Consider the following 14,136-nt stretch of genomic DNA (forward strand, 5'->3'; position numbering starts at 1 on the left):
GTTATTGTTTTCAGAAATTATAATTGTCATAGCGACCACCTATGTATTATTTTCAGTCAACTGTTGTATAGCAGGTGAAATAAATAAAAAATTGTAAACAAGTCCATCATTTGTCAACATGTAATATATCTGAGTAATCATACTTTGTCATCGATCCTTGAAATCGATTTGCGGTAATAAAACTTTATAATCGTTTTTTAATAATCAATTAAATATCGATAACAATCCGATGTTCTGTATCGATATGCCTACATCCGCGACAAGCAGGCCGCGACTCGTTCTACACAATAAATCTTTTATACCATTGTTGCGTTTGTGCGTTGATTGATGAGTGGAACAGTTTTTAAATACGATACCAGTTTAAATGACTTGTGTCGAAATGTATGGAAATTGGGACGATGAATATATTCATGGAAATTGCGATTTCCGATACGTTGGAATCGTTTAAAGTTTCGTTTCGGAATGAGACGATGCTTTGTGGAACTTGCGGTTCAGCCCTATTACATCGAATGTTCTATATTTGCCTTTATATATTATGTATTTTAATAACTCTGCTATTTTAGACTTAGGTGTATAACGTCAACTTAATTTTAATATAAGCCGGAGAGAACAGCTGATACGTTAATATCATTGTTCGAGATATTTTCTTCTAGGAAAACTTATTACAAACATATATATAAATGGTAATTTTAGATTTAATTAGCATAATTAGTGGTCAGATCCTTTGTGCTTTCTATCTTTCTTTATATATATATATATATATATATACATGAATCCCTATTTCCCTTGCTCACGCCATCACGCGTGCACAGCTGCACCGATTTCACAATTTTTTTTATTGTGTTTGTTATTGTCAGGAGAAGGATCTTATGAAAGAAAAAATTAAGGAAGTTGAGCGGCACGTTAGAAAATTTAAGAAAAGTTAATTTTAGCGATTGACAGAATGCGCGCTGCAAATTCATTGTTGACAGGACATCGTCTGTCGGGTCGGCTAGTGATAGATAAATATAAAATATCGAATGCCTTTTATGGATGGCACCACGCTTACCATCAGTGCTTTTACCTCACGACGGCTAAATAAACACCATCTGGTATCTCTATAATAGCATTTAAATTGTAAACGCCTAGACTACGCACTGAAACTGAAATTACTTACTGCCTCGGTGGCATAGTTGTACTGCACGCGCGGTACTGCAGCGCTTTGAGGTCTTGAGCCCGAATCCCGGGTCAAGCAAAGTGATATTTGGGTTTCTCTGCTCAGTATCAGCCTGAAGTCTGGAATTCGTGCCAGATATGGCGATAGGTTCGCCTCCCTATAGCATCATGGGACGAAACACTTGGCGTAAAGTGTGTGCCCTGGTTGCGCCTCTGCATACCCCTTTGGGGATAAATTCGTGATGTGTGTTTGTATTGTTTGTAAAGTACGCACGGATCATGTTATCAGCCCAGCACTTCCTACATCCTTCTGTGTTATCTATAGTGCGTTTTAATGCGAAATAGAAGTCCATTCAAAATTGCATGCGAGACGTCATAAAGTTGACTGAACGAAATATGATGAAATTTAGATAGCTGATATAAAAGAACAATGAGGTAAGTCGTGTTTGCTGTATAAGGTGTTATATAAAAATGTATTAAATTAATATATGGGTATATGTAAGTTTACCAAAAGGCGTAGTTTGAGGAGTGGCTGCACACACAGCTCAAGGTAAGAACTTTAATCTTCGAAACAGATTGCGGCAGAGAGCTACCTATCTCTATAAAGATAAGTTAATTCCGGATGTTTCTCCCTATTTTTGAGCTACAAAATATATCATAATCCGTTCTAGAAAAACCGATTGAATCTTTAATACTCACCAGTGGCGAAGCGTCCATACAAGCCGATTCCCACCGGCTTCCCTTTTAGGTTTTCGGTGATACTTAACAATATATTTAATAGGTAAATTTAAATTTAAAACATATCAGACAATGGACAATAATTACAATAGCTTAAATTATTAATTAATGATAACTTAATAATGACATCTATCGGCCATTAGCCCGTTGTTTACTAAATTTAATCGATATCGATTACTTATTTTAACTAACATTAGATGGCGCACCTTGTATTTAGTTCCCCAGAAATTCCGTTACCAAAGTGAAATTGTGACGCCACAGGTGCAAGGTAACCCGCTGTCAAGCGGCTTAATGTCGTAGTATGTTTTTTAGTATAGATGGCAGCACTTTCTATGACTTTCTATGCCAGTGTTTGTCGAAATCGCACGGAAGATATGGGCAAAGGTAACCCGAGCTAGTTCGGCTTCACGTTAACCGACTTTGTATAGTTGTCGCTTTTTACGTCCTTCAAACGTCATAACTTATTATGCTACCAAGTTGCGGTGTTTGTAAATTGTCATATTCATTTTATTTTTTGATAGTTCTGTGATATTTAATTATCAGCGCTTTGTTTATTTAGAAACTACAAATAAAAGTGTATTATAATGGAAATAACTAACTACTTTGTGATCAGTTAATGTCTATATTTACGTAAGTATATTATTAGTATGTAATTTCACATATTAGTATTTAGATGGTTAAATATTTGAAGTAGATCTGAAAGTTTTTGATTTCAGACACAAAATGTTTGTTAGAAGAAATAACTATTATATTTTACTGAATTTAAAATATCACCACGATAGAAGCAAAAATTAACGAATAACCTTTCTTGATTATTTAAATTGATAATTATTTAAGTTTATCATGTAGGTGCATTTAAACTGTTGGTCTGTTTGGCGACCATGATACCTATTTCTATAAGGAGAAATTACATTTACTTACAGTTTATTTTGAAAATAAACATATAATCATAGGTACGTACTGTGGTTATAATTTGAATACTTACTTTTGTTTGCTGTTATAACAAATTAATACGTAGGTACTTATATTTGTGATTAATGGAAGGAGAATTATCTACGATATTGTTCGATTTTATGGATGTTTCAATTATTTATGCATAATAGGTAATTTAGTAGGCATGTCATTGTTTGTCGATTTCGATTCAAGACTAAGTCGTTGTCTTCGTTGTTTGTTTGTTTTCCAATAAATTGCCCCTGATATCTTAACTGACACCAATTTTTTTTAAACCGGGTTACCTTTTGAAAAATTTCACCCTTCGCCACTGATACTCACTAATCATAGTTTTGATATTTTTTTTTTTAAATACTGGGATAAAACTATTTAAGTCCCTAACGGATTTCTTCGCGATAAATTTGTTTAACTTTGACTCTCGACTGCAACGACTTCGTCATGATCACGCGGCGTACTCAAACTAATAACATATCTGAAATAAACAAATTACTTAATCGTTAATAAGTAATATTGAAAAGAGCAATAACCCAAATAAAATCCAACAGCAGTTCAAGGCGAACATTTCTCCCAACAAATCCGTGGGAACAAATGAAATAATATCGCGAAACTGAACGCACTAACAAATTAAACGAGCCAATAGCTTACCAGCGTCGGAGTACGAACGATTTCGAACTTAATTACTCGTATGAAAGAGTAGGAATTAGTGTATTTCGCTGTTCATATATGTATACAACACCTGCCATTGTTTTATCAGGGGCTGGCTTGCGGATCGTGTTTCTGCTATTAAGACGATTGTGCGTCGAAAATACGGACTCTGATAAATTAAATTCTAGGGAATATTGTTTGATTTTACTTAGTTTAAAGAGCAGCTGGCTTGTTTGCCGTCAATCTCTTTGCGAGGATGTAGTGTTATTTATATCCGCCCGTACCACGACAAACAGTGTGAGACACGCTATAATGTCCCACGTAAGTGTGCTACGTTCCGTGATCAGCCTGTGTATATCAGGTTTAAGAGGCCGGCATAATTCTGTCGACTGGCGATAATCGGTTCTCGTCGGTCGACACTATCTAGAACCAACGACACCATCACGTGCAGGGGACCTTACTGTGCCTGGATAAAGGTCTTGTTTAAACCATACAAAGTTTTGCCTGACCAGAGAATCGAACCAGAATGTCACGTTTCCACACACTAGTATAATATTAAAGCAACAAGGCGACTAAAGATTTTACACACACACATCACCACGTATTTATCCCCGAAGGGGTATGCAGAGGCGCGACTAGGGTACCCACTTTTCGCCAAGTGTGTTCCGTCCCGTGATGTGGTGAGGGCGAGCCTATCGCCATATCGGACACAAACTCCAGGCTTCGGGCTAATGAGCAGAAAAACCCAAATATCACTACCCGACCCGGGATTCGAACCCACGACCTCAGAGCGCAGCCATACCGCGCATGCAGTACAATTACGCCACCAAGGCAGTTACTGCGCAAAGATATTACGCGCGATAATAAAGATTTTAATTACCGACCACAATACCAAAGCTTTTAGTTAAACGGTCCACTTAACTTAATCGCTTGTTATCGCGTCACATAACTTGGTTATGCTATCACAATATCTGCCACTTCGGTAGTTAAGCGATTTTATAGCTTGTTGATACATTGCAGACGAGATTACCGATTGTATTGGAATTTAATAATGGCTCTGAATGAGGTTTTGTCGGTTCGTGAAATAATTACAAGCTAATATAACTGTAATAAAGATATGAGGATTGATTTGCTTGGTAATAGGTCTGTTTCACGCTAGAATCTAGCTTTTGTTTATTGTTGCTTAGTATGACGAGACGAGCTTGCCGTTCGAATGATGATAAGCGATAAAACCGCCCATAAACAGTAGTAACACCATCCAACACCTTGAATTACAAAGTATTGTTTAATATTCCACTGCGCTCGCCTGAGAAATTAGATGTTAAGTCTTGTTATGTCCAGTAGTTACACTGGCTACCATGTCCTTCAAACCGGAACACAACAGGGACTTCACACTGTTGCTTGGCGGCAGAAGTAGACATTGCAGTGAAACCTACCCAGGCGGACTCTCGCATATCAGAGACCTACCACAAGTTAAAGCTTTTATACTACTAATCAGCAGATATGACAGCATTTAAGAATATTAAAGGCAGTATAACTACTATGCATTATGTCAATCGATATAATAATTAACAACACAGAGCAACGCGGCACGGGATTGTTACTTGTTTTAATTTATTTGCCCTTAACATGCCTAGTAACAGAAATAAAATACAATAAAATTCCTACTACTCCTAGTACTTACAATTCGTACAATTTCGTAAAATTCTAAAAAACGCTATTATAACAATAATTGTTTGTTACAGGTTGCAACTGTTCGTCGCTCGGTGCTGAGAGCAACGCGTGCGACATCCGCTCGGGCCAGTGTCGCTGCAAGCCGCATGTCACCGGCAGAGCCTGCGATACCTGTGAGGTATGATTGTCCATTAGTATCAGCCCGGTCTGCAATTTGTGCCCGATATGGCGATAGGCTCGCCCCTATCACATCATGGGACGGAACACCACAGCGGAAAGTGAATGCACCTGCGCCTCTGCCTACCTCTCAAGGATAATCGACGTGTGTGTGTTAAATTTATATTACGTTTATAGACACTTCTAAAAGTCAATGAATTTACCTTTCGGGCCGAGGTACCTTAACTAAGACGTCTTTGTGGCCCGGAAAAAAGGTTGAGTACGACTAGACTATACCGTTGAGCAAGATTTACTTAAATAAGATATGTGTCTATTTAAACAACCTGATTCTGAATTGCTTCTAAACCTAAGATATGTTTGTAAAGTAAACACATGTTGTAACATTCTAGAGCCTTTTACGAGCGCGCGAATACCGGATTGTGTAAGCTCAGCTGACATTTCCCCACAATAAACCCGGAACGACGCTAACGGTCCCGGGGAATTGAGCGGAATATACTGGGCCAATGCGGACTTAATGCTGGGACGGATTCAGGGAGACAATGACTAACATTTATGCGTGTATTTGTAATATTATAATACGCTAATATCTCAGCTTTACATAAATACCTACACCTAATATACATTGCTGGTGGTAGAAAATATTTTATATTCGCCCGGATAGCGACCGTAAACAAGATGTCAAAATCTGCCATAGTGGTCCTCAAAAATGTGTGGCGTTCCGGGATCAGCCTGTGTATATCGGTATCCTATCCGTATATAATTGTATCGACTGTCGAGGGTTAATCATCTCTCGTCAGTCGACATTCTATTGGACCCCACTCCACTTACCATCAGGTGCAATGCACTTTGCCGAACCCATAAAAAAAAACATAGCTACGCTATGCGTTAAGATAATAGCTTCTGGGCCCTTATTCTGTATGATAGTGTAAACGCGTAACGCGGCCGTGTCATGTTATCTTCGAGAAATGTGCGTGGAATGGTATTCTGTAAGCCAAATTTCTATAGTCCTAAACATGATGCGTTGTGTTACGTGCTTGTTACTCACTGTCAAAATAACGTGCGCGATAGAGAATAAGGCCCCTGTTGTAGATACTACGAATTATTTTCGATCCTAAAATACATACAAAATCTTTGAAGACAAATAATTATCTTCGCAGTGCGCGAACGGCATCCTGTTCTCTTTTTTCAGACTTAGTGTAGTTTTTTAGTAGAAGATCATTATCATTAACAAAAATAATACAGTACACGGGCGAGGGCTCTTATATCGACGTTCAAGTTCGTCCCACTGCGTAGTTACAATAATGCTGATAACTGAAAGCTCGCGCTAGTTCCAATAAAATGTCAATCACTCCACAATGTAGGTCACTATGCCGTGATAGAAATATCACCTCTATATTTATAGGAAAATCAGACTGGAAAGCGAGTATTTTATAGTAAAATATAGGGTAAAGACCCCTTACGCTACTTCTAAATCCGGCCCATACACATTTATGTAATGCTAATAATTGTGCGCGCTAGTTCCAAATAAATGTCACTCGGTCGGAGTAATGTGGGTCACCGTGGCGCACTTGTGGAAATATCGCGCCATCTGCACGCCCCACGGGAGCGAGGCAATGTTTATTGGGTTACCTCAGATGTGAATGCTAACTGTGTCTATGACTATATATCATGGTGACAAAAAAAAATGTAATTGTTTTTTCCTTTACGCCAAATACGTAATTTTGAACAAGACATTTTTTTTTTAACTCGGGCAAATCCGTATATGAATGTCTGCCGGACTCGCCGGTATAATCCGTTCTACCGACAAAAACCCCGCCATTCGACTCTATCTCCCTAATATCGAAGGTCATGGGGTACGCAAGTGCAACCGCAACCCTCGCAGGAATACAGTGAAGTTGGATCTAGAAATAGACTAAGTAGAGATGTTTTATCCCTCGCCAGTTGACACAATTATGCCCCCTTGTCTCAAAGCTAATATACAAACACTGATGACCTTTGAATTGTGTTATATAAGGGATTGCGAGCGCGGTGCAGTGCTTTTCTGTACTTATAATATATTGCTATTGTTCTATTTTTAACAACAAAACGCATATTATACGAATAACAAGTCATCTTACTTTTTAGTTGCTAATTACTGTTCTCGTTCTTCATGATCTTAGAATGGGTACCAGGTTAGTCCTTAACATTTCTAAATAATAAAAAAATAGGGAGCAGACAGGGCTCGGTGGCGTACCTTGGGAGAGGCGTTTCACCAGCAGTGGACTGCAACGGGCTGATGATGATATTGAAAAAAAAAATAACAAGAGTAATGAAATTATTTTGGGAGATTTAATAAGATTTCTGTTTCCAGGAAGGCTACTGGGGTTTGGAGAGGGGCGGCTGCAGGCGATGCGAGTGTGGGTCGGGGGCTTCGGCGTGCGACCCAGTATCGGGCGCGTGCGCGTGCGCAGAAGGCGTCGGCGGTGCGCAGTGTGATCGCTGTTTACCTGGTTATTACGGCTTCGGTCCTGCTGGATGCTTACGTAAGTCTTACGAAAAGTAAAATAGACTTAGTCGCAAATTAAAAAGCTTCACAGCAACATCGACTTTAATGATAAAAAATAATAGTTGGTTGAATCACGTTGACACTTTTAAAGGGAAGCAAACTCTACTCGCCGCTCTATTTTAAGTTACGCTTAACTTATTAACAGGAGTTTGTCATTCTTCATTTTTAGTCTTACTTTATTTAGAGTCGTTGCAATAGAAATAAATCTTATTTAATTCTTATCTATATATAAAAATATGGTTTCCCACATGGTTGCGAGCGTCTAAAGCTCTCACCTGAAAGTCCGGTGTGTTTGACAAACGTAGGGTCATGTTAAAAAAAAACAGCTTCCCATTCGTATATAAGTATCAACCCTCAAAAAATAACGAATCCTCTTGCATGACTATACTATTTTAACTTGTTATTCTTTTTATCCGCCATCAGTCGTCTCGTTATTTCTCAGCATGTCCAGAGTGTCCGGAAGGCAAGGTGTGTTCTCCGACGAGCGGTCGCTGCGTGTGTCCTGGCGGATCTCTGGGGGCCGGGTGTAGGCAATGCGCGCGGGGGTACTGGGCCGCCGAGCCCGGACGGTGTCAGCCGTGCGAATGCGGCCCTGGAGCTATGTCGAGTGAGTAATTTATTAATATAAAATTGTTGCTTAATAGAGTTCCTTGTTATTGTTAATTACATAAGCCTTACGAATAGCCTTTAGAATTTTACAACTAGAAGACATTTGATAATTCTTAGCTTGATTTTTAAACTTGTGACTTAGAAGGAAATATTTAGCATAGTTCAATACAAATCAAATATACTGAAATATTTCTAGACGTCTGCGAACCCCACACGGGCCAATGCAAATGCCGGCCTGGGTGGGCAGGGACGGCGTGCGACGAGTGCGCTGTGGGGCACCACGGGCCCCGCTGCAAGCCGTGCTACTGCCACCTCGCCGGCTCCCTCGGCTGCAGGCACGGCGACTGTCCGTGCGACAGCTGGGGCCGGTGTCGGTGTAAGGTGAGTTATCAGTCCTGAGTATTGGCCTGGTTTTTGGTACATGTTCTTAATTTGCATTATAGCAGTGTTGGATGAACATACAATGCCATGGTGACATGACATAGTTTATTTCCTTGTGACAGAGCAACTTCTCTCTCTTGTTTTAGCTCGCTTTTTCTCTCTTTTTGGTTTTCTTTTTTCATAGCTAAATCTATTAGTTGATGTCAATTTCGTAGGAAAACGTGGTGGGTGAGAAGTGCGACCGCTGCCTGGAGGGTACGTTTGGTCTGTCTGCAGACAACCCGGTGGGCTGCACCGCGTGCTTTTGCTTCGGACGCGCAGCACAGTGTGCGCAGGCGCAGGTGGCGCGCGCGGCGCTGCACCACGCCGTGCCGCTGCACATCACGCTGCAGCGCGCCACGCAGGAGAACGCCATCACTACCGTGAGTAGATCTATCGATATTGACCATCCTGTTTATTATACCATTTTTGTAATGACCTTAGTTGCGTCTCTATAACAAGATTAAAACAAATTTTTGCTTTGCATAATTAAGAGTACGTATTGTACAAACACTCCGTTTCTCTCGCTGTTAAGCTAAGGCTCTCTGTGGGTCTTAGTTGACTTATACTACAGGCAGGGGATACTGTATTTAAGTTATCCAAAGCTTTAATTTCACCAGCCATACCATTATACCATCATGCTAGAAAAATAGAAAGAATGTGTTTTAAGTTCAGTATAAATTCTACTGCTTACGAATGTATGAAAGGTAAATTGCACCACAACAGGTTTTATTTTTTGAGCCAAAACTAAACTAAATATTTTACCGACAGATGGATCAAGATTCCTTGCTAGCCATCCACACTCACTCCCCAGAAGCGACAATCTCCCTCCCCTGGCCCCCGGTTCCTGTGTACGTGGAACTTGACAAGCGGTTCCTGGGAGACAGAGTAACATCCTATGGCGGTCTGCTCAGGTTCAAGGTCGAGGAGGAAGGCGGCGTGGAACTCAGCCCGGAGGTCAAGGCCAAGTTTCCACTCGTCAGGATCTATGGGAAAAATATTGTGCTGGATTATTTTGAGGTGTGTACAAAGTAGATTTTGTAGTTATTTTAGATCAGAAATTAATTGAATGACTGACTAGTCGATTATTCTTATTCGAGTAGTTGATAATAATTTAGCCTTCCGTTTTATTAAATCAATAATTATGACGATTGGTTAATAGTTCAATGTTACGTCAATCAGATTAGATGGTACTCATTTGATCCTGAGTCAACGAATAGAAAAGACTAAATATTTAAGCTAGTCTCAGTAATGTAAGCAAAAAAGGACACTGTCCCTTATATTTGCTCTGTACCTATACAACGACGATCAATGGAATGATAAGTCAACTAAATGTTCAATCACGCACTTTATTTTAAAATTTTGCTCGTCTCCACTGTCGTACCACAGATAAATCAGTTTTAAATTATGATCTAAGATTATTTTCTAACCCAACCTAACCTAACTCGTCCGCCCTGCAGCGCGTGGCGGGCGTGAACGGCTCGCACGCCGTCCGCCTGCACGAGTCGGTGTGGGAGGTGCGCGGCGCGGGGCGCTGCTCGCGCGCCGCGCTCATGCTCGCGCTGCAGGCCGTGCAGCGCCTGCTGCTGCGCGTCACCACCAGGGCGCCCACGCACACTGAACACGCTCATGCGCTGTGAGTACCTATAATGTTATTCAAGTGAGGGCTCGCTCTACTAAGCTAAAATCACTAGTAAGTATTGTTTCTAAGTAAATAATTCGAACAGGCTGGCGTAATTTTATCGACTGGCAAAAGGTAATCAGCTCTCGTTAGTCGACTTAGTCCTACTCCACTTATCAGATGAGAGAAGGACACATTATCGAGCCTGTATAAAATTACAAGTAGTAAACTCCTAATCATCACATATCAGACCAATTGTTTGATAAAAAATCCACTTCCAACAGGCTGCTTAACGTGTCCCTAGACACCGCTATACCTGGACTCAGTCGGTCCGAACCAGCCTTGGGCGTGGAGCTCTGCGATTGCCCCAGAGGATATGCTGCATTATCGTGCCAGGAGCCGGCCGTGGGGTTCTGGATGCCGCCCCCCAAGGTCCATATGACCACTGTGGCGGGGACCATAGTCATCTCGCTGGAGGGAGACGCACAGCCGTGTCATTGTAATAATAGATCTAATAAATGTGATCCTGAAACTGGACATTGCTTGGTGAGTTTTTGTAATAAAAGCTAACCAGCTTTTGATAATTCAAATTACTTCAATTTCTATTCGTCTCCTGAAGTCATTCAATAAAATAATATAATTAAAAATAATTCGCGCTACTCCGTCTAGACATTATTTCGTTATAAAAACATACTTAGATAGCAATTTTTTTTTGACACTGATAAAGATTGTATGAATAATCTAAGAAAAAGCCAATATGGCCTTGTAATACACCATGTAACCAAGCATCATTTTCCAGAACTGCACGCACGGCACCGCCGGCCCGCGCTGCGCCGTGTGCGCGCCCGGACACTACGGGCACCCTGCCGGCGCGGGCGGCTGCACGCCCTGCCCCTGCCCCTCCCGCGCCAGGAACTTCGCCACCGGCTGCAGCGTCAGCGGCGGCAGGCTGCAGTGCCTGTGCAAACCTGGTGAGTGGCGGCTCCTTACTGATCGCTCACGTTTATGAATGTAAATGGTACATTCAAGTGCGGGCCGTTGCACGCCCTGCCCGTGACCATCCCGTGTACTCAATACTTACTACTACTCAGGACATTATGCCGCGGCCCTAGGCACATAGTGGAATGTGTATACCTATTGGTTGCCGAATTCACACTGAGGCCAGAAGGTCTCGCGAACATTAACTGGCCCTCTCCCCTTCACCCATCCTAAGATGGTCCCTTCTCCTGTCTCAATACTGCCTTCCCAGTTTTTCTTTCCAACTTTCCTCCAGAGCCCTGAATTCGCTAAGCTGGAGGAAACCAGTTACCGTTCGCAGGTTTCCCTCGGTGTTAACTATGGGGTCCCATACTTTAAAAAAAAGACCCAAGGATAATAAGGTCTTGTATTGTTCGGTCGCCAGGCTACTCCGGGCCCGAGTGCCAGCACTGCGCGGCGGGGTACCGGCGCGGCGCGGACGGCGCGTGCGCGGCGTGCGCGTGCCACCCGCGCGGCGCGGAGTCTGCGCAGTGCGACGCGCGCGCCGCGTGCCGCTGCCGCGGGTTCGCGACGGGCCGCGCCTGCGACCGGTGCCTCGCGCCCCGGACCTATATGGACATCGATGGCTGCAAACGTGAGTTGCGGGAACTTATATCTTATGAACTTCCGAATAATATTTTGTGTATCGACATATCAATCCTGGCATAAAAAACTGCAAACATTTTATGAAGGCTTCGTTATAATCTTAATTTTAATTAAATTTTTTTGCTCATGACTCAAAATTCACTCAATGCTTTCAAATGTCGTCTCTAAGTATAGCAACTTCTAATTATCTTTCAGCGTGTGACAACTGCACTCAAACACTCCTAGACGCTGCAGAAGAACTAACAGCGAACTTACGCATAAACGCAAACCCAACAGAACTGAGCCGGATACCAAAACCATTCGCAGCTCTAAAAGAGTTTATCACCAACTCCAGTCGACTGCACACCGTACTAGAATCCGTGACTAAGGACATCACCAAATCCAGAAACTTGGCATACATCATGAATGATTTAGAAGCAATCGAACATAGAATATTCACAGAAGCAAATAGGCTGAAAACAGAAGCTTCTAGAAGACAAAAAGAAGCAGAATACTTGAGTTTGGAAAGCATGAGTGCCTTAGACGAAGTTTTAAGTCAGAGAAGGAGATTGGGGGAGTTAGTGGCAAGTCTAGATGACTTTGCGAGAGGAGAGAGACATCTCAGCGCCCATCGAGCGTTGAAGGAAGCCAGGCAGCTGCTGAGGGGCATCAAGGAAATCAACTTGTCAGATTACAATGCAGTGGCCAGCGATGTTTCTGTTTCGGTAAGTCATTTCAATCATAGGCTCAGAAAATTAAGAATGATGGTGAAAACTCATTTTCCTGGAAGTAAGAAAATATACATATTAAGAACTGTGGATCCTATCAAATCGGACTGATATACGAAAAACCTATCAGGGTAAAAAATTCAATGGGCAATAATGGAAAAACTATAAAGTACTTTTACATGCCCTGTTGTTACAATTTTCAACAGAGCATGTAAAATTAGTTAGCTGATAAAGTGTTCTTAATCAGCTATCCTTCATGATCAATTATCATCTGATTATTTTATTTTGATCCCAGGCCAACCTTCAATCAACAGCAGTCCAAGAATACAACTACCGCATCGAGGACACCTACCGACGTCTTCGGAAGCTCCAGACAGCCTTAGACGAATGGGAGCAGAAGGCCCAGGACTTGTCAGACCTGGCGCAAACAGTATGGGGAGCTGATGACACGGTCACAGACCTTCAGGCGAGAGTCAAGCCCAGGCTCGTGGCACTGAGGGATGTTAGTCTGCGCTGCCGTCTGGCACTCGAGGTAGGAATTAGGCCAGGTACTTAGTGCTGCACGTGTACTTCATGATCTAATGGAAGTTCAGGAACTCATAGCCAGCGCATTCTATGGTCTGAGGAACTATAAAATAGCTAAGGTTTTTTGACATGTATTTTAGTGACTTTGCACCTGATGATAAGTGGATTGACATCCAGTAAGAGTATTGAATGGTTAGGGATGATTATCGCTTGCCAGTCAACAAAATCATCACTTGTCACAAATGGAGCAACAATCAAAAAAAAATATTGAATGTTGGCCTGTTCGAACCGCGACCACCTAGGCCACTATGATTGATACGAAACGTCAGTATGTGGGTACTAGGTTCCGAGTAATATTTTGTTGCAGGATATAAACACGCTATCGACTAACAACATAACGGACGCTATTGGGACAACGCTCTTGCAAGCGCAGACCCTGGGCATCAGATTTCCAAGCATGGCAGCGGAGCTGGCGGTGCTGACCCTGGCCGCTGAAGAGAAGGAGGGCATCCTGTATAACCTCACTCCAGCTTATAAACAAAAGTATCTGGAGCCAGTGGAAAAGCATGTTAAAGAGTTGGGGCTGAAGGCTAAGGAATATAAGAGGTGAGTGTACGTGCCACTGACAGAACTTTACTATCTTAAGACCTACGAGTTACTATATTATTTATGTTTAGAACAGAAATAAAGAAAAAGATAGAAAAATATTTCTTTGTATCTTTGGACGATAAATATTTGTAACATTA

General features: G+C 41.7%; 1 protein-coding gene across 1 annotated transcript in view; it reads left to right on the forward strand.

Annotated features, from left to right (window-relative positions):
- LOC115445344 (laminin subunit alpha-1) overlaps window positions 1–14,136 on the forward strand; it is a 162,586-nt gene that overhangs the window by 137,112 nt on the left and 11,338 nt on the right. Inside the window, 13 exon segments of the mRNA XM_037441751.1 lie at window positions 5,235–5,341; window positions 7,691–7,862; window positions 8,328–8,492; window positions 8,691–8,875; window positions 9,091–9,297; window positions 9,686–9,934; window positions 10,375–10,550; window positions 10,820–11,081; window positions 11,335–11,506; window positions 11,938–12,147; window positions 12,354–12,862; window positions 13,161–13,397; window positions 13,758–13,996. Of these exon segments, the coding sequence (XP_037297648.1) occupies window positions 5,235–5,341; window positions 7,691–7,862; window positions 8,328–8,492; window positions 8,691–8,875; window positions 9,091–9,297; window positions 9,686–9,934; window positions 10,375–10,550; window positions 10,820–11,081; window positions 11,335–11,506; window positions 11,938–12,147; window positions 12,354–12,862; window positions 13,161–13,397; window positions 13,758–13,996 (2,890 nt within the window).

This window comes from Manduca sexta, chromosome 23, assembly GCF_014839805.1.
Source record: "Manduca sexta isolate Smith_Timp_Sample1 chromosome 23, JHU_Msex_v1.0, whole genome shotgun sequence".
Classification (NCBI taxonomy): Eukaryota; Metazoa; Arthropoda; class Insecta; order Lepidoptera; family Sphingidae; genus Manduca; species Manduca sexta.